The 22207-nt window shown below is 39.4% G+C and overlaps 1 protein-coding gene across 5 annotated transcripts in view; it reads right to left on the bottom strand.

The window, feature by feature from the left end:
- The window catches only part of inpp4b (inositol polyphosphate-4-phosphatase type II B), a 103065-nt gene that overhangs the window by 30275 nt on the left and 50583 nt on the right, over window positions 1-22207 (bottom strand). For all 5 annotated transcript variants that reach the window (XR_005894007.1, XR_005894006.1, XM_041037259.1 and 2 more), the window contains 3 exons: window positions 19232-19379; window positions 11662-11792; window positions 4078-4182 (listed from right to left, as the gene is read on the bottom strand). Coding sequence is in view for 3 of the 5 variants with exons in the window: in XM_041037259.1 (XP_040893193.1) it covers window positions 4078-4182; window positions 11662-11792; window positions 19232-19379 (384 nt within the window). In the remaining 2 variants the exon portion in view is untranslated. The remainder of the gene's footprint in view (window positions 1-4077; window positions 4183-11661; window positions 11793-19231; window positions 19380-22207) is intronic.

Genomic DNA, 22207 nt, shown 5'->3' with positions numbered 1-22207 from the left:
TAACTTTTATATTCCTGCATGTTCAAGTATTTTGTATTATTAGTTGCTTTTTTCCAGCATGAGTATATTAAACAGGTCAGATATAGGTGAGTGGTGCTATACCTGACACAAGGATTGATGCAGTATTTATGAATGCACCATGCAGCTGTTTCAAGGCTTCAATTCACATCAAAATGTAAAAGTTGTGAGGCTCTGCTCCAACCAAATGTTACCTTCCTTAAAATATAGAATATACACACACAAATGGTTTTTATGCACCAACAGCTATGCCTTATGAATGCACAGAAAAGAAGTATGACATTATTCTGCACTTTGCCTTTATGTTTTCTTTTAGGCATAAGCACTTGTGGTTGATTTATGTGTTTTTATTGTTATATTACTAGTCCTCGCTCTGCAGCCGTCTTTTGGTCTTAATGTAGAGCTGGTCCCAAGTTGAACCACAAGGACGGCCAATGTCACAGCGCTTCATTCCAATTTGCACACTGCCGTCAAAAGTAAATAAACACTTCACAGACGGCTAGGCGGGCACAGAGGTGCTTACAACAGGCCTTGTTTTGAATGAGTAATGGATGAGGCTGACAATTAAATCAGAAAAACAGGGAAGAGGGATAGGGGATTATGGGGGTGAATATTTTGGTGTGGTTTGGTGCCAGGTCAGTTAATGAACACCTCCGGGAAAAGCAACAGTGAACAGCTCCAACCATAGGAAAACACTGCTTGAAAAGTGGTTGAAAATAGAAATTAATGATATGACACAGCTCCAAGTGTTGCCACAGAGACGTGAATGATGTGACCAACAGCCTCCCATCCCTTAACAACACCACAATAGACCAATAGTGGTTTGATGTTGGGGCTTTGCCACTACCCACTGCTTCTTCCATTAATTATCCCTGTGCCTCGCCATGAGGCTCCCTGTCCACCACACGTTTGGCCTCTGGAGTTTTCAGATGTCCAAGTTCCCTTAATTGGTTCTCCCACCACAGAAGTACAATGGAATACAATGGCGGGTCTCAGAACATCAAGCACAATGACCAATTTGTGCTTGATTTGCCTGCTCTTCCTCTCGCACCATGCTTTTCTCAATAAATCAGCAACAGAACAAGTACGCAGAGGACAGTTGCTTTCTAAAAGAAATTGATTGTGGCAGTCAACATGAGTGGTTGTAATTCATACTTAACCCATTACACAATCCCGTTAAACAATGACAAAACATCCTTTTGCTTGACCCAAATGAGTGCTGAACAATGCTCTCAGTTTAGCTTTGACAAGCTGAGATTTTTAAGCTGGAAATATTTTTCAGTTGTCATTTCAGAGACAGAAGATGGCCATCCCCAGCCAAACAAATGAACACTGTTTTGAGCTCGGAGTGTGTTTTTTTTTCCTCCCCGATTTCCATTCCTTGCTGGATGATCAATAGACAAAATGAAAATGAATGGTTTAGTGTTGTTGAGTGGATTGCATAGCCAAACTCAAGCAAATGCATCACTTCAGAAAATCAAATGGAACAATAGAGCAATTGACTACGGCTGGAAACTGAGACTCAGCTCCATTAATGAGCGGGTTCATGTTTCCTGTGCCTGACTGATTGCAATCATTTATTCCATGTGTTTTTCCTTTTCAAATCGAACAAACTGTGCAATTTAATAGTAATTCACTATCAGACAAGATTATTATAGTAAATTAAAACTAGAGGGTAGCCTGATATTCAGAGTGAATTGCCATTGTACAACCATAGTTTATTTTTTTTATTTATTATTTTTTTAGTGCTTTTCACAGAGGTGTTTCTGTTATTTAGCCTTTTAACCCCTTATTGATATAAATAAGGTGGACAAAATAACAGAAACCTCTCTCAGTATAAAGTAATACAGTTCAACAGCATCATAAACTGCAGCCCCAAAATGACCATACAGCAGAATGAAAACCTCCCTAAAACAGTTTCAACAAAAACTGAACATTACAACCTTCATGCATGTAGGTTTATTGCAGGCCTGCATTAGGCTGCGTTAGTTTTAGTTAAGTCTACATAATAAAAAAAAGCAATAACACTGCATATATGTGTATATGTGGTGCAAGAGCAAAACATTCAGGGACTCCAGTTAAATCCTCCATCTTTTCCAGTAGAACAGATTTGATAGTGTTTGCAAGTGGGAGGAGGCAGGTGAGGGACTGAATCCTTTTCTACTGCAATAAAGACTCCTACTGGTTGGTTATGGTATCTGCAAGGAGGAAATGGGATCTTAGGGAATAGTCTGAGCTTCTGTTCATGTTGCACCTTTTCATGAAGATGTGCCAGTGTTGCCCTGGACAACGTTTGGACAGTACATTACAAAACAACTAGGAGCCAATGCCTGCCTTTGTTAAAGGGCTAAAATTCAGGTTGCATTCAAGACTGTAAGTGCACTTCAATTGTGTGTTCTTTTAAGATTACGCCTTCGTTTGTTACAGTAAATGAGTCGAGATGCAGAAAGGAAATATAAGCAGAAAAGGAGAGGGGCAAATGACATGCAATAAAGGTCCCTGCCAAAGGGGGATGTTGAACATATACGGTATGAATGTCAACCACCAGGCCACCTGGACGCTCTGTGTGTTCTTACGACTGATGAAGTAAAAATGCTTTTTTAAAAATATGAGTAACACATAAAACAATCTGCTCCTTATGCATTTCTGACACAGCTCTGCCTTTAAAGACCACAAACCATTAATCTGGGTATGTTTAAAAAGATGGTACACAGTGGGGAAAGATAATACACTTCATCTAATTAGAATAATGCTATTCTGTAGGAAATCAAATTAATTTTTATATATATAAAACTTAATTGTATATACAAAGATAAGTTTTTAATTGCATTATCTGCACACTGCTGCAAAACTGTAACATATTTTACAATTATATTTTTTTAAAAATTATAATAATATAGCTTAATTATGTACAAAACAACTTGCATGTTCATGGAATTTTGTTTACCTGTTACTATTAATATACTGATCAAACATATATATGCAGTACATTAATATAAATGTGGGTATGGATTACAGTTTATAATTTATGACATGGATATGTAATTCTCATTCAAGAGGAAACTTGAGTTGCTGAGTTCTGCACCACTAAATAAAGAATGACACTTGCACAGGGTTTTAAAGATCACACTTGTATGAATTTCTGCACAATGCGAGTGTCTAGCAATGTCTCTATTCACCTCAACCTCAATGACATTTATTTGACATGTATGATGAGAATATGCACAGAATGTCTAAATGGCAGGAGGGAAAAGAGACAGCTTATTCAATAAAACATTTAGTGGACTGAGGTTGATATTTTTTGAAAGATTTACTTGATTTGTATGACACAAACATTACGTGAGATAAGGTTTGAATTGGGGCAACAGAGGGTTCTTATCAGTGTGTCAATCAATTAATTGACAAACTCCTCTAAGATTTATCTTGATGTTTGCCCTTTTTCTGCCTCGACAGTGCAAGACAGCAGAGGGATTGTATGATGACTTGATTTGACTTATTTTATCTGTCATTCCTGATGTCTTCACTGAAAGAACTAGAGCTTATGTCAGGGTTTGTCTGTCTATAACTTTCCATCAATCACTGAGTGCAGAGTTGAAATGGAGCCCGCTCACAGATAGTCAGGCCACAGTTAGTCGCCTTAATACACTGAAACAGTTCCAGGGCAATAACAGGCTCTGCCAGCCAGAGAGCTGCGGTGGAGGAGACAGCCTAGTCTTTCTCTCCAGAAAAACGCAAAGGGCTTAATTAGTGTTTTGCCTATCTCTCCCAGGCCAAGTTAATGCTCACCTTTCAGCCTGGGTGAGGATGAACCACCCCACTGAGTATCCCTGACAGATGGAGAAGTCAGGCACAGAAAGACAACAGTAGGTGACAACCACAGCAGCTTCAGCTTAAAGAAATGTGTGTCATATGTTGTGGAGGCTGTGTTTTAGGTCACAAGCAGACCACCAGTTCAGCTCGGACAGCTCTTCTCTATTGACCCAAGGTGCTTTTGAGCAGGTCTTGAAATAGTATAAAGTCAGTAAGTGTAATATTAAGGATAAGACGGTAGTGTAATACCTGTTTTTCTGGGGCATGTCACCCTCATCCTCTGGGTGTGCAAGTTTATTGGGATGAACTCCAGAGATTTCTGGGCTTTGCAGCAGCTTGGCTTGAATGACTGACCTGAGAAAACAGAGACACAAGTAAAAGGTAAAAACATCACTATGACAGCCTCTTGTATTACAGAAAGCCCTTACCATCTGCTATAGCAATACTATAATAATTCCAACATGACTTCTTTATATGGTTTTTCTCTTTAATATTTTTTTAATGTGCTTAAGAGGAGCGGAACAAAGGCACAGGAACAGATTAGCAAACATTAGATAAAAATTGATTGATGTTCAAATGTTTTCTTTGATTTTTCCATGAAAAAGAAAACCTGTGTGCAACTGAATGACTGGAAATCTATTTAATGAACAACTAAGTGACAAAAGGGAACACACTGCCCCAAATTAAAATCCATTTAAGTTAAAGATTACAGTTGTGGCTGTAGAGCAAATTCAATTATACATTGTATGGGTGCGGAGATGTTAACAACTTATTCACAATATTCAAAGTAAAATGGTGGTAAAAATGTATGAAGTCCAATGATGATTTTCATCATTGTCTCAAGTGAGTGGCTGCTTAATAAGTACATACTGAATACCCCACAACAAAGTATAGTACAGCGATAGTTTCAAAGCAGTGAAATCCAATTTACACAGCTATTTTCCCAAAGAAAGCATAACTGTAACATAAAATGTCACAGATTACATAAACGCTGTTTAAAACAGTAAAGTAGAAATTATTCTTTGCTGGACACTGGGTTATGATTAAATTAAATTAAAAGTTCAAGCCATTCCACTTTAAATGGCCAAAGCAATATAATTTAACACACATCTACATGCATGAAAACAGAGAATGTATCAATTAAAGATGAACAGGCATCTCATACACAGCTCATTTTCAATCAGCTGCTTATAACATCCCCTAATGTTCAGTGTAATCCTTTAAGCGCAGGATTTTATGCCCTTTGCAGCCACTGCTTTGCTCAAAACATCCAATTAAAAATTTCTGTCAAATGATACTCTTTGTTTGTGGCTTACAGTTAAGCTCAAAATCACAATCTGACTCTCCATGTTGGCTGCTCAGATCTCAAATATGTAAATGGGGTTGACGAGCCTCTTTGAGATGAAGCTAAGCTTTCAAGAACAATCACACAACAGAGGAAATTTTAAACGTGCTGTAGATGTAATTCACTTGAAATAAAAGCGTTCAGGGCAGGTAAAGAAGACCAAAAAGAGGAAACAAAACTTATCACATCATATCACAAAGTTTCATCTAGTTTGGCACTGAAACTTTTAATTAAATTCTCTTTTAAGACACATGACTTTGAATTTCCTATTGAAGCTATTCAGCTCAAGTTACAAACAAGTTCCAAAACCAGCAAAAAACGCTCTAGGGTAAGTTGCATGTTTTCCAGCTTGTATGTGACAAGTTATGTCATAGAGGATATTGATGGTACGTATGCTAAACAACATTGATGTAATTCATTAATTGCAATGTAGCAACTACTGGAAATTTTGTAGTTTACAATAGTAAACTACAAATAAGTGTGCTTGAGGAGGTGCATCTGTTTATTTTGATTATGAGTGTTTTTTTTAAAATAGCTTACTGTATTAGACCTATCTGTCATGTTTGTCTAATAAAGCACTGCACAGACTTTATTATTGTTATATTTCAATGTTTTTTTTTCTTTTTATCTTTCTATAACAGTGGAAATCAACAAGAATTTCATTCCTTTGTTTTTCAAATCTTTTGTGATATACTGTTATATAACCCGTTCTGGAATCACAGAGATTATTTGACACTCACTATCTTTGCCAGTGGTGTGACATCTTCCCCTTAAACTGTATTGATAAAGTTCATTTTTTTTGGTTTCCAGTGGTTCTCTGTCATCGGTCTGCCTACAAAGCCTGTGGTTTATCATGGCTTACTGTAATATCCACCCAGTGTTCTTTTCATTAAGTGAAAAACACATCTTCATATTCCTTTGAACCACAGGAAGTTATTTTTTCCTCACAAAAGCCCTGCCCAATAGCAGGTACTCAGAACAACTACAGAACAAATGGGAGAACACTGACTTATTAGCACAGATAAAGACATATTTATTATATATGCCTGATAGTCATTATTCATATGTCAAATAAAATAATGTAATACAGAGCTTTGATACAACACTTAAGAATAAAGCTTGTGCCAAAGACATAAATGTAACAATGAAGCCTTTCTAATCTTATGTTTTGAAGACATTTATAGTACCAGTCTGTAGTCTTGATAAAACTGCTACCGTTTGTAAATATTACGACTAACCCTAACCCTAGCAATATTGTTATAAACAGCTCACATGCCACAGACTGAGTTGCTGGACATATTTATTTGTGTATCTGAGTGGTAGTGCAGTATGGTGTGGAGGAGCAAAGTGTGTTCCTTGTACTGTAGCTCATACCGTCTGTTCACTGCAGCATAATGACGAAAAGAAAATGTAAAGCAAACCCTTTAAGCATCCACACCTTCAGGCTTGTCTGTCTGACATGAGCCAACTTAACTGGGCTATGCACACTCTTACCCCCGGTTCAGTAATTACTTTCGAGGAAACAAACCAGTACACACCCATCACAGCCCCAGTAATTTACAAAATTACATTCTGTTCACACAGAATGTAGATGGGAAGACCTGTTACCTGCCACAGATTTTTAACAGCATTTGACGGGTTGGCCAAACATGAAAACAAATCCCTTGTACCTCCTTTACTGTATATAATGCTGAATCTGCTGACCCACTCAGGCTGAAATGTGTTACCTCAGAAATGGATAACACTTATGACTCAGCTGGAGCTGACACAAATATGGCTTACTATTTTCAAGCACTGGAAATCAATCATGTCTTCTTACTATGGTGGCAACAGATTTGCTGTAAACAATGTAAACAGATGCCTTTTCTAACCACTGAATACACAGTCTGTTGAGTCATTATAGTGAAGACCAGCACACAGTATTGTATTGAAACATCCTTGCTTTTAATCGGTTTGGATGTGATGTACTACTGTGTGTAACTTTGTATTGTGTGCCTTGTCTTGTTTGTCTACTTTGTTTAGTGTTGTTCTGTTACTGTGCATATGTTTAAATTGTGACCTGCCAGGGGACTCCTTACAAAACACGTCAAATAGAGAAAATGAATAAGCTCCACATGTAGAAATGTGCAGTCTAGGAAACTAAATGTACTCAGTATGACGTACTGACAAACATTAGGACATTCAATAATTCATACAGTACCAAGTATACATTTCTGCTACTAGCATATCTGATGTCCACTAGATGTCGACAACTTTACTGCCAAGGCCAAGACATGCATACTGTGAGAGGTCCCAAGGGTCATCAGCTCAACGAGGCAAGGAGTCTACAGCCATGCTAGCAGCAGGCTAATAAAAACACTGTTTGTACAAATTTCTTCACCCAGTTAGAATTAAAGTGTCTCCTCAGTGTACGAGCTGTTTCCAAAGGCTAATATTGCAGTCAGTGTCTAAGCTGTCATACCTGCTCAGTGGGCACTCACTGTTGCCTGTAGAGCTCTGGGGACCAGTCTAATCAAGCTAGTGACTGTTGTAGGTTAGATGAATTAGCCATATCAGATCCCCATCTGTCTGCCCAGGTGGGCTGGCTCTGTGACAAAAGGGCTGGATGCCAGCAGTACTGACCAACATCTGGTCAGTATCTATTCTTTTAATCTTATCTGTCGTTTCTTTGCTCTTAGCCACTTATCTGTACTCCTTTGATTCCTTCAGAAGATGAACAACCAATATCCTATGCTTTTAGAAATGTCTGTGCGGGTGCCTGAGGACACGCTGAGAAGAAAAAAAACACAAGATCACAAACTGTACCAACCACCACTGGAAAAACTGAGGCTTCTAAGTGTCTGGTCTGTCAGATCAATGTAGGTCTGTTTAAGCATGTTAAGGATTTCATCTTCATGGTCCTGTGGTGCTGAGAGCACAGCAGGCTTTTTTAATCAATCCACAGTTAGATATGTTGTAGACACAGAGGAGGAATGGACACAAGCTGTGGGGATGTTAGACTCAGTCTGATAGATGTGGGAATTAGGTCAGTCATGTCTGACAGTACAATTTTTTTTTCTCTTTTTTTTTTTAGCTTTTATCTAATTTATGCCTTTAACAGTTTGGTGTTTTCATTTTAAGCACCTCTCTTCATTGTTACTATTTTTTGTTAAAGGTCCATTTTGTGAAATTTTTGTGTGTTTTGTGCTTTTTATAAACTCGGAGGTGTAAAATAAGAGTTGTGAAAATATGAAGTCGGTTACTATTGCCATGCCTCTAGCCCCCCCACATCAAGGTGGCCCCTCAAGTTTTACAAGCCAGTGAGAATTTGATCCGGTTTCGACCTAAAGGCGGTCAGCAGCTGAGCTGTCTGCAGGAGGGTCAGACAGTGTAAACAAACTTGTGTTGGTAACTGTAACAAATCAGAAAGTTTTATTAGCAGCTGTGTTGAAGAACAAAGTTAACAGAAAACTAGCAGAGGGAATGAGTGGATGAGTGAGAGAAAGGGTGTGGCGGTGTGTCTGCCATCAGGGTGGACAGAGGTGTGCTGATTGGTGCAGAGATGGGTGAGCAGTATAAACTATGAATGTAGCTGAGCATGTATATTATGTTCCACATTTTACATCTTGCCGATCTTGCAGCCATGTTTACATTAGCCCTCTGCCAAATCTGATCTCAGGCTGCCTTGTGAGATTATCTCTGCTTAGCCAATCAGAGCGTTCGCTGATGAATAGTGGGCAGTTGCTTCCTCTTTGCAACAAAATCGGACCATGTGTGGCTGGGACAGAAAGAGGCCCAGGAAGGAAAGCAGGGGTAACACCATTACAGAAGTGGTGAACAGACACACATAAATGGCACAGATATAAGTGTTAAAATACCAGGCCTTTAACTGTAGTAACCTGAAAAATAGCAAATGTCTGTGCACTCCACAGCAGAATGTCTTTACCTGGAGGCAACAGGCTGCAGAGACTACTGTTTTAATACAGATATTACAGAGAGAAAGTAAGATATGAGATGTCGTGTCCATCTGTCTTGCTATCTGTACAATAACTAGCTTTACTGCCAGCCACACAGATATATGACACCGCCTTAATCTACAATAGGTAGCTTTGGGCCTTAAGCTGGAGTCTAAGAAAAACTGGCAGATTTGTTCCGGCAGTACTGGAGGTCCAACAAACACCGTGCTGACGGGATTATGCATGTGCCTTTAATTTGCTCGGCTCGTAAACAATAGATGCGGGGATGATTCATTTATGAATGGAGTACAGTTATTAGAGCATCTGAAGTATTCGCTGAGGTCAGCTCATCATTAAATATGGATATGGTGCTGAACCCGAACATGGGGACTCTGCCTCAACCTCCCAGAGGAGTGCTTCCCTTCTTCCTCTTCTTATTTTATTACCTGCAGGTTTACGAACTTCCTGTTTTTGTTTTCTTTCTGACAAATAAAAATTAAATGAGAGAAACATAAGCAAAACTCCACCTGACCCATGAAATGCACACAAATCACTGATTCTTCTTTGAAATCCTCCTGACGTAGTACTGACTTTAAATTATATGTGCACTAGAATCAGTCTCTATTTAATGCACAAATAATCCTATATAAGAAAATACTAATACATCCCTTGAAATTTCTTAATTTGTATGGACATACAAGTAATAGAAAACTGAGGCCAATCCTTAGATTTGTCACTATTTGTTTAGTTTTGGTAATTATCTTTTCATTCCTTGTTTCCCTTGTCTCTGCTCATCCACTGGTCTTCACATTCAGCCTCCTCCATACTGTCTCTTTTTGTCTCTACTCTCCACCTTTTTTAATCATCTTAGTTATCAATAATTAATCTGCAGCAGTTTGCCCACCCAGCTTGTTTATTAATGTCTGTCATCCTGTTAAGTTAATGCAGCACCGGATTAGAGTGGTGAGTTGGGCGAGAGCTCCTCTGTGTATTGCAACATCTGGCCCACACAAGGGACCTGTCAGGAACCATAATGACCAACGCCACATTATCCATTCCCTTCGCCCTCAACTCCCTCCCTCAGAGCACAGGCAGGCGGTGCAGAGGCTTAACCACCATCATCTCTTATCAGCTAGGCAAAGCAAAAAGCAACAGAGACAAATATCTCATTATGAGGATGAGAGTAAAATTCATCACCCGCCATAATGTTTCCATGTCCACAGCAAGCTAAGCTATCCATAGGAGGAGATTATGAAGAAGAAGGAAAGAAATGAAAGGGGACGAATCCAGAGAGACTGATCAGTCCATGAACTTTACAATGTCTGTTCTGATTTTCCCATTAAAAGTTTCATTAATAATAATTCAACGACTTTGGCTGAGGACAGAGACAGATAATGTGTTACGAACACCTAACAGCTGTTGTTTTGTACAGTGAAATGAGCCTGTGTCTTTGAGGGCTTGTGTATGTATAAGTGCAACGTCTGCCACACTGTTCATAGGTAGCATGAGTTTTCATCCTGCTTCCAAGTATTTAAACCAAACACAACAAATACACCACCTAGATATTTCCAATTACATTTTGAACACCCCATCATCATTGGCATTCTATGGCATTATCACATTTTCAATGTTTCCTTGCTAAATGTCAGGGGCAAATGAAAAACACCCTAATTACTTTCTGTGTTCACATTAAAGCTAACTGTGTGGATTAATTTTATTATGTAAAACATTTGCAAAAAGTCTGCAAAAATATTTGCATACTAAGTAGAACACTGAGTATTTGTAAATGAGATGCAAGACTCGTGTTTTCTTTTGCACATGGCAGAGATTTGTACCAGTTTTTATGTGCACTGCAAACACTTTAACAAAACACAGAAGAGCACATGGGCACACACATTTCCATTGGCCCTGATGAAACCTGTGTTGCTATGGAAACTCTTTGACAGCAAGTAGATAAATGGAACAACTTCTTACTAAGCTTTCCATCAACATAAATCATCCAGAATCCATCCTTCATGTCAAAGTTGTCCTCTCTTTCTAGACTTAACCGGACAGGTTTGGGGCCGTTGCAGTGTTTTCAGCTGTGATCAGGTTATGACAGAACAGGCTGGGCCAGATTACACACATTATATACCTCACTCTTCTAATTACTCCCACAGTGTCTCTATATTTAGGGACCACACATTACAGTAAAAGCATACTCTCACCACTTCCAACACTGATTTTTTTTTTCTTTTCTTTTCTAATTTTAATTGTATTTCTGAAAAGAAAACTGTTGATTGATTTACCATCTGCAAACTATGGTCTATAGCTCTGCTTCCACTTTTTCAAATATAGCTGTAATGATTAACATAAGAAACATGGACCGTCACATAGCTCATGTTGTAACCTTGTAAGGCATCCCTGAGCAAAGAATCTTACCAAGGGCTCTCCAAACATCTTTGAATTATTTCATAACCAAGTATGTTTGTGTAACACCATTGTATGAGTGTGCATGAATACATGTGTGGACACTGGTATGAATGGAATACTTAAAAATGAGTACAGTCATACCAGTAATCTTGTCCAGTTCAGCCAAAGTCTCCTGGTAGGAGCTGATGACTCCACCATAGCGCGTCATCACCTCCTTCCTTAAGTTGTCCCAGTGAGGAGAAAGCTCCCCCAGCTCCCTCAGATCCTGCACCCTACAGATAAACACAGATTTAAAAGGATTTTAGTGGTTTTCACAGAAATGAAACAGCTAATCAACAAATTGCCGAAATCTTGGCTTGCTTTGTGTTCCTTCTCATCTTCTGCGCTAATTATAAAGAGACACAGACATTAGACATAATATAAATATAATTTAAGTGAGAAAAAGCAGTACTGAACAATACTGTAATGCTAAATCTGTGTCTCTGCTGTTTGCCAAACTCCTTTCAAATCAAAATTTTCCATTTAGGGTACAAAAAATGATTAACAATCCTGGTAAAACACAAGTTTGCACAAAACTGAATCAGGCACACATGCACACACACTAACGTCCCAAAGCACCCTGTGCAGAGCCAGATAAACACATTTCTGAACCTCGGGCTAGTAGCTGGTGCCCACTTATCCACTCTGCCCTATCAAATTCATCCCCTGCTCCTACAATTCTTTTACCATTACTTACATAACAAACCCATCTGGTCTTTACTGGTGTCACTGTAGTGATCGGTCGCCTGTCTTTCAAGTAGCTGCGGCTGCAGCCGAAGGCCAAAATCATCTGAGCTCCTTCTTTAGGAAATAAGAGTGGCCAGGCGTGAGTGTGTGCATGTGCATCTGTGTTTGTGGAGTGGGGGCTTATTTCCTACTAGGAAATACAGCCTCATTCACTGGCTCATCATTTGCATCTGAAAGGCGACATCAGATGGACAGATATCATTCAGAAACCAGCCCTCCAGCATCCATTGAAAAGTAAATTGCTGGGATATTGTAGAAATTCGAGGTTGAAGGAGGTTCCATATAGTATTCAGGATAACAAATACACAGTCATATGCATTACTTTCATGATAACGAGACCAATTTTCAGTGATTACACCTCATGCATTTTGTATACCGTATGTCTTTAAATGAAAGGCTGCATGTATAAATGCTCATTGGTTTTGCTTATTGTTAAGACCAGACATAATTGCTTGAATGCATAATATAGCAGTTATTTCTTTATTGCAGTTCAACAACTACAACAACGTATTAGGTCCTGATAAGCTTTCCAGACTATTTCTTGGCTTCCTCCAGGTAAAGAAGTTAATTTTAGATTACTTTGAAGTATTTCAATACACAGCAGAGGGTGATGGAAATGATGCCAGAGCGAGAGAGAGAGAGAGAGAGAGAGAGAGAGAGAGAGAGAGAGAGAGAAACCCACAATATTTAAAGCCTCAGTTCACCCAAATTTCAAAAGACAAAACAAGAAAACAAACAAAATATGATTTCTCATGCACTTCTACTGGTATGTAGCCAAAACTGTTTTCATGGGAAATATGAATTTGTTATGAAGTAGTTAGGAGAAAAAAAAACTTCAGTTAACTCCATAGCAATTTTTAACCTAAGCCAAAGTTGTATTGTTTTGTGAGTCGCTCTGTGTGTCACATCATGGCAAAATGTGGCCCTGGAGACACCTACTGCTACCACAAAGGTGGTTTTGTGTAATTTCTGCGGTGTTCATACGTCTGCCTGCCTGTGTGTCTGTGGACAGATTTTGTCACCACAACAGCATCACAACCGTGCAGTCATGATACTTCACAGGTGTGTAGCTGAAATCAAAATTAAGGCTGAGTTCGAGGATGGGTGTGGTCAGACCCATAAGTAGTGAGTACTCATGTAATGATGTAGTAATGACAACTGAGTACACTGGTGTGATCCTAACGCAAGATGTTTAGATTCTCAGTCATCCAGGTTATCCAAGAAGAGTTGATTTGAGTATGTGATCACTGGACAACTGGACTTTAGATTTTGAATTTTGAATTTCGGATTTCATCCGAAAGGCATCTTAAGTTCTCAATCTTTTATATGCATTAATGTCACTGAGTAGTGTGGTGACCTGGCTTCCCAGTCTGCTGTGTTTAGGACCATTGTGCATCTTCCCCATATTCCATGGATGGCGAGCTTTGAAGGGGATGGCTTTGCATTGGAAAGGACTGTTGACACCTTCAACCTGAGCTGTTCTGCCTCAGTTTCTGTTTAAATTGCTTTTCCTCATGGCTGACTCTGTTGCTGTCATGAGGTGAACTATTGGTAAATGCTGTGGTGCGTTGGTAAAGTTTAATCCTTTGTCTAGAACATCTTTCTTTGGTTGGGTAAGTTCCCTGTCTGTCAGATTCTTCACTCATCTGGCAAATGTCTGATCCTGCGTGGAATTACCTCTCTTTTCCCTCCAGATGAGTTCCTCTGTTCTTCTGGTTTTTCTGGCTGTAAGGTTTGGAATTTCTGTGCCCGTATTTCCTTGCTGTTGGCGTGTTGAGATACAAGGGGTGATCGATAAGCTTGTGGCCTAAGGTAGAAGTCAGAGTCTTGGACCTCCAGAAAGTGGTCCACAGCAGAGGTGACACCATCATCACTGTCAAAATGGCGAGCACTGTGCTCCTTCTTCACCTTGGGGAAGAGGTAGTAGTCTGAGGGTACCAAATCAGGTCAAATAAAGCCAAGGACCTCCTTCGGTCACAGGCACTTGAGACTGAGGTAGTGGATGACTGAAAGGAGGGCAGTTTTGTCAATTTTCTCAGATACCGCTGACTTGCAATTTTCAGCTACCAGAAACAGAAATTTCACAAAAGTTATTAACTTCAGACTTTCTGCATAATCACTCCAAGAGCTGAACTGTACGTGCCTTTAACAAGAAGTGTATAACTTATCTCCTTTTACATTAGGCCACAAACTTATCTATCACTCCTCATGGTTGTGCCCTCTCAATGAAATCAGTGACCCTCTCCACACTGCACTGGGCAGACGTGATGTCAGTTTCTGGAATAACCAATGAGCCATTTCATTCAAACCTTCAGTGGTGAATTGGAACCTATACTTAAGCCGTTTGGCGTGAATCTGTTGTTGGGATCTCAGGTTGAACCATAGGTGGTTTCTGTAGTCTGCAATTTTCCTGACTGCCCTTTCATACTCCTCTGCTGTACTAAGGGTGTCCATCCCAAAATGCTTAGTGTCTGTGAAAATTCTCAGTAATCCAGGTCATGGTTTTCCAAGAAGAGACACAAACACACACACACATACTATCAGGTCAATATATTATTATCTGTTTTATAAACTCCTAAATAACGTCAGCACTGGCTTTAAAAATCTTGCATCGGTGTGTCTATGAGCACCATAAAGGCATTTTATTCATCTCAACTGTATCGTGGTGGCAGCAGGGATCCCATGGAGGGATATTTCAAAACCTTGCAAAATTAAAGTTAAATTAACTGTATAGATGGATGCCACCAGTTTTTTTGTAATTTGGGTGAATTGACTCCTTAAATACAAACCCCAGTGTACTGTGCTATCAGCTCACCACACACACATATATATATATATATATATATATATACAGTAAACATTTGCAAATGATATAAGACAATGTTGTTTTCTAGCCTGTCTAAAAACAACAGAGCTGGCTGTAGAACAAATGGCAGATCACATATGAGAGATTTTCCCCATCTCTTGTCTCTTTCTAGTTCTGAACAAACCTGCAGCTTGAAACAACCTCTAGGCATCGAGGTGCCACATGCTGGGCAACTCTGCCAACACGCTCTGCAGGTGATTGTAAGGAAGTTATGCTTATGGCATAGGAAGATAGATAGGAGGTTTGCGCACAAAGTAAGTACATTCCAGATTAGCATGAGCAAAGGAAGCTCACAGTACCATGGGCAGCAGCACAGGCATGCATGGGAGTTTAGATCATTCAAAGGAAGCATTATTTTTACATTTGGCATAACATTTGTGCCACCACTCTTAATTATAAAGGGATTTAAACAAAGACTAGTGATGAATGTACATGTTTATTCAAAAGGTGTTGTGTGCAATATTCCCTGGGATGAGATTAGTATCTTTGTAAATCAAAACCCCTATTTTTGAAATGAGAACAAAAGAAATAAAAATCCAGGTTTAGTTTGTTAAAGGAAAAAAAAAACAACCTACTGAGATAAAAAAAAAAAGATGCATGCTAATAGAAGTCTGGGGCTGAACAAGATAATATATTGGGACCCTTGTGGTGTCAAGACGACAGCACTGAGGTAGATTTCTCAGCTGGTGATGTCTGAGTAGGGCCACTCCACATTTCTCCATGGTTTCAATCAAATATATTGTTTCCAGCATACCCACTTAAGTTGAAGTGGTCCCTAATACCATAAATGGGCCATTTTAACCAATCAAGGGGCAATGTTCTCTGAATTTCAGGTTTATATAGCAAATGTTACATGGCATGGCACAGATCGGTACAATGCTCTTTAACAGATTGTAGCCTTTCACAGTAATCTATATCCTCTAACTATACCTCTCAGCCACTGCTATTTGTGCTTCACAGTGTCAAACTGCAACGTGTCGCTCTGATCTGTTATAGTGTGACGGGAAGTCTGGAGTGGAGGTCAGGGTGGATGATCCTGGTGTAAATAATAGAGAATGGATAAAATAATAGATAAACATATCTGCTTGCTTAATGAGGGTGATAAGGCTGTGGGATGGCAGAGAGACAGATATAGCATCACCTCTTTAATCAGAGTGCTATTGTCTGAAAAGAGCAAAGGTGTGATCGAGGAAAAGTGTGATAAGAAGTTCAGGCTGATTAAGTAAAAAGGGTCACAATGTCAGTCAGGTCTTTTGTTATTACAAAAAAAAAAATGAATTTAAGGGAAAGTGTTCTAATAAACAAGTTTATGCATAAAGGCATAAAATATGCATCTAAAACAGAAATTGAAAATGGATACATGAGAATGGATGGACAGACTACACTGTCCTACAGTACAAGAGAAGGAAGAGGAGAAGGGAGAAATGAGAGAAAGATGCTAAGAATGAAAAAAAAACTACAATACAATAGTTGCTGAGATTTAATATTAAGACATATTGAAGCTGATGCAGTTTAGTCATTTATTTTGACTAAAACATGTTGCAGATATTAGAAAATGAAATGAAATACAAACATCAAGCAGAACGTGTTAAAATTTACTTGGACAGATGACTGAGATAACAGAATACATTTCCCAAAGAGAAAAGACCTGTCATGTGGGCACCTTTATTTCATGGTGCGTGATAGTGCCTCTTCAATTTAATCACAGAGGGCATTGTTTGTGGGGTCAATAAAACGTGCGTGAGAGGACTGAAAAGCAAACCTTTCACAATACATGCAGCTCCTTCCAGCAAGCACAGTCATTAATATGATCCTGAATGTACAAAACAATTGGAAACGGTGAAGCCTGACGTTAAAATGTCACCTATATGATCTTGATACACGATCACTTTGCTTGTTTATTAAGAGGAAAAGAAGGGGCCATGTTTTTTTTTTCTCCATTAATGAGAAACCAGACAGCTCTTAATGAATGGGGTTTAATCGACACCCACACACTGACACTTTACTACACATGCATTCATTATCTTTGAGCACGCATGCACACGTGTACACACACGCGCGCACACACACACACACACACACACACACACACACGCAAGGAGCTGCAGCGTCCTTACTGGAGGAATGAAGAAAAATCAGGCACCTCTGTGTTCACAGAGTTAGATTAGAACATGACTGTAGACATCAAAGTAAGCAAACAGAAGGAAGAAACATCCAAGATTATCACAGAGTGGTAAAGCAAACTAAGCCACCCACCATCCGCCGCTGCACTCACAACTTTGCAGCACTAACTGAATCATTAAAAACACTGAGCTAGCACCAGTGAGAAGCTGGCTGACAGAATCAGCTAAATGGAGAGGCACCGTGGAGAAAGACAACATTTAAAGAGGATTATAGGAGAGGTGCTTAAGCGACCAAGCTGGAAATACGGTACACATGCCTGTTAATAAACAAACATTGTATAAGGTAGTCATGGTTTGGAGCCTGCTGAGCACTCATGAGCTGCATTATACAGATAAGACATTTAATAAATATTCTATAATTGTCTTCTAAATTTAGCTGTGATTTAAATTATCAGTTTGCAGAGCTGATCATCTTCTATTTAAACAGAAAGAAGGGTTACACATACTGAGGGAGGACATGGAGGGAACCATGGTGGAGCATGTGAACAGATTCCATTACATCTGTTTGACTGTTAAACTCATGATAAAGCTTGTCTAGCCAATCGATCAATAATGGCTCTGTGATTGTTTCTGTGTGTATGTGTGTGTTGGAGGGTGCGATTGCAGTCGCGTGTATGTTTCTGCATGTGAATGTGTCCTTGAACTCTGTGTGATCCTAGAAATCAAAGTCTCCACCCCCTACCAAGCTCATCAAATTCTGATTGCATCTTTGATTTTTGTGTCTATTCCTTGCATTAAAGCTAGCATAAAGAAATCATCTGAAGCTGTGTGCACGTGTGCGTGCGTGTGTGTGTATGTATGGATGCGTTTGAGCGTTATGTATGAGAAGGGGTTGCCAGGGACAACAGGCCAGTTGAGAAATGATCTGTCCTGACAAACATTAGTCGAGCCTGAGGGAAGGGACTCTTTGATCTACTTACAGGCGCACACTGAGAGACTGGTGAAACACTACCACCCTCTGTCCTTGCTCTAACCTGTTCTCATTCTCACACAGTATTCACTGAACTGGACATTAATGGCAGTAACGTTCTGCTTAATGTTCCACATTTATTCAAAACTGAATTTTAATTAGTTACAACCCCAAACAGGAAAATAATCATTTTTGGCATTTTCTTGACAGTGGATCAGTTTTAAATGTCGGAGGGTGTAATGAAACTAGAAGATGCCATATTGAGCTGTTAAATGAAGAGTTGCAGGCGACAGACTGCGCACCTCCATCTCCCCAGTAAGGTAACTAGTTTTACTCTGACCTACCGTTGTGTGGAAAACTACTTGCACTACTGCTCATGGCATGATGGAAAAAAGCCAATTACTGACTTTATTAAAACAAAGTGACTTTGTTTGGATGCACAGTGAGCAGGAAAAAAACAGCTGTTCTTGTGTTGCATTTCTGACAAAATAGCTGCTGAAGGAGTATGTGCCGCCACCAGAATTTAAAGACCCATAGTATTAGCCCACACTTGCTGTTATTACCTGCGAGCACGATTTCAGCACCGGTGGCAGGATGTTCAACGATTCATGAGCAGACTGGGAGATGGTGGGCATGTGTGTGTGTTTGAAAGAGACAATGTTTGTCGTTTTCTGGATGCACAGGCATAGAAGCCTCTTTTGAAGTGTTAAGCAGATCTGAATAATTAACTCCTCTCCAAATATAGGTGGAATTTTTAAATAATCCTTTACATCGGTGTCTAGAAATTACATATGCATACTGTACACATAATGAGGTAGCACCTGATTGGAGTTTTACTTTGAACTTTTGACTGTTCCCTATTGGCTGATAATGATGCCTGCACAGAAAGGAAATAAGCTATCTGATGCAATGAGAAATGTGCCAGTGACATCTTAGGATCAACAGAACAATTTCACAGAGGCTTACCTGTTCATGTCCTCCTGAATGTACAGTGAGAGCAGCTGTTTGGGGATGCTAAAGGACAACGTACACTCCTCCATTTGTTCCCGAACAAGCATCCACTTGCTGTCCACGGTTTGAAATCTGTACACCTTGCATACCGGATTCTTGAATACTGCAGGAAAGGAGACAAAGGGAGGGAAGAAAGGTATAGTAAAAGATCTGGCACAGCAGAAAAAGCATCAGGTTCTCTAACTTCCCCAGTTTCACAAAAGAGAAGCACAGGATCTAAAACAGCTTTGACAGCTGGCAACCTCAAGGACGCCACAGACAGAAACTCTTCAAAAGTCACATGAGGTATGAAGCACAAATTAAATTCTATAATCAATAACTGTGTCTGCCATAGATAAGGTGTTTCTCATCTTCAAGGCCCTCTCTCTCTTTCAACTTCAGTGGCAACACAGCAGACTAGAATACAGACTGAAATACAGAAACCTTGTCCTGTTCATCTCTGCCCTATTATTTCCTCAATTTCCATTTTAATTGCTTGTTTATTATACAGCGGGGTGCAGACAGTTGCGTATTTCTGAAACTTTGCTTGCTAACCCCACCACCCAACTGTTCCTTTAGAACCGTTTCAAATTCAGCCCCATCTTCTTCATTTTTGCAAAGAGTGGCTAATAGCAGCAATCGAAGGCTGGAAACGAAAAACAGCTCTAATGCTCTTATCTGCATGCTGGCAGCAGAGGGCAAGAAAGCTGTGCCTTGAACAGTGTTTATTACTCCTTTTCGTTTCCAGAGCTGCAGTCAGAAAGGAAGTCACTCAATAAGTCGGAGCTGAAGCACCCCAGGTGAAACATTGACAATCTCGTTCTAGGCAGTCAAACATGCGTGGCACCAGTAAAATGCTTTTCCTTGAATTCAAAAGTGGGAGCCACACTTTTGGTCCTACTGACAGTACAGAGAATGCTCCTGTTACCAACTCCGTCATAATGTTCTGTACCCTGGTCTGGCCCCAGATTGTCCTTTTTTCAAAGTCATCTGTCTAACCGTCCAAGTCATTAATCCTGGTGGTGCTACGTCATTTGTCCTCGAGTGTTAAAGTTCAGTAATGCCCTTCAAAGCAGATGGGTTCAAGAAAGTGCACTACAGTGGACGTTATTATGTAGCAAGAGGATATTAATTTAGGAAGCAATATCAGGAAGTGTCCTAGCTGGCTGGTTTTAACCCTTGTTTCAATAAAAGTTTTTTTCAAAGTGAATTTGAAACAAAAACAACTAATTGGTCAAAAAACTTGCCAAAACAACATCCACGACACTGATTTGTAATGTGCAAATCATTTCTCTAACATCAGCTAATACTACTGCATGGCTTCTTGGTAGTATTGTTTATTTTCATCCTCTACAAATCTGAGGAAAAGACCAGATCTAATAATGAACTGAGTCTACTAACAAGGAATGTATGTGTATCCAAATCCTGATGCAGCTTACAGCTCAGTGCCACTGATCTTCACCACTGTCGAATAACTATTAAAAAAAACATCCAGCAACATTACTGCACCATGTGAGAACGAAGCAAATGTTTTGGCATGACCTTATGGTGGAAATGTCTTTATTTGTGTAAAGGAAAACACATAATTCAGGAACCAGGTGAAACAGGATTCATTTTGTATTTAAGAAAAAAAAAAAAAAAGCAACCGCAGTTGAATCCTTTTTTATTCTGATTTGATCCGCTATGGACATGTATGCCCTTTTCCATTCATACCATCCCCAAGCCTGGAAAACACTTTTTAAAATGTCAAGCTGTTTCCATGACCATGGGAATCCCGACTATAGTGTATGAGCTCTTAACTGTTTGCCTGCCATTGCACCGCTCTCTCTCCCTCTCTCTGACTCAATGACTGGTGCTTCCTGCATTATGTTCACATTTTAGCACGATTTAAACTGCCATTATTCATGAGATCATTATATCCCTGAGTAGCAGTTTAATGGAACCCATGGACAAATCAAAGGAGAAAGAACTGCTTCACTCACTTCAGCTGCACTCTCCCTGCCCCCTGTCATATCCTAAAGGAAGGAATTATGAATTACCTGACAAATAACTACAATTTCATCAGTGGTGTTTGTGCTAATTTCAGACTGCAAAAAAATGCCTCATGTTGAAAAGTTGAAAACCTCTATTATTTAACAGTCGTATGAATTTATAATATGTAAATAAGTTCCAGTTGATGAAATTAAAATTCATATGTCCCATGCCCTTCATTTGACTGTCTTTGGACAGCTGCTATCTTAGCAAGCTTTTATTGGCAGGCAACGTTAGTTAGAAAACTAGGAAACAACACTTTTAAAAGTAAGCTCGAAAGAAAGTACCAAGTGGCTCACAACTTAGTTGGTTTTCAGACTTTTTGTGAAAAAATGCCCTAATATCAGACCTCCTCCTCCTTCTTTTCCCTTATGGCTCCTCCATGGTTAACAACCTGCCTGTGTGCGCACAGTGCCAGAGGATACATGGAGATGCTGTGCCACTGCTGACTGAGACCGTGTGTGTGTGTGTGTGTGTGTGTGTGAGGGATAATTGCGTCTGGCACATAAGATTCAGTGACTGTATGATCTCATAATTCATTTTCATATTTGGGGAGTAAAAAAAGACAGTACTGAAGAAAAAGACTTGTCCTTTGTTGGAAGCATTGTTGTGTCTATGAGTAACATTATATCGTTTTTTCAAAAAAAAAGTCCCCTCTCTTTTCCCCCTCCCTCTCTTTTATTGAAACGGCCAATTTAAACTTGCTTTGTTTTGCAAATTTCTTTCATCATAAATTCCTGTGGATAAACACCCATATAAATACAGAAAACAGAGATCCTCTGAAGGACAACACCTGTGAGCCAAATAAGCTGTGGTGATGCTTATTCTTTGTTTTTGTTTTCTTTTTAGACAATGCTAAAGTTGATGTTAAAATTAATGATGATTACGGTTTAGGGCAGCCCTAAAATGACCCCAGAAAAG

Source organism: Toxotes jaculatrix, chromosome 4 (assembly GCF_017976425.1).
Source record: "Toxotes jaculatrix isolate fToxJac2 chromosome 4, fToxJac2.pri, whole genome shotgun sequence".
Lineage (NCBI taxonomy): Eukaryota > Metazoa > Chordata > Actinopteri > Toxotidae > Toxotes > Toxotes jaculatrix.
The sequence above is the reverse complement of the archived record's forward strand: the minus strand, read 5'-3'. Positions and strand labels throughout refer to the sequence as shown.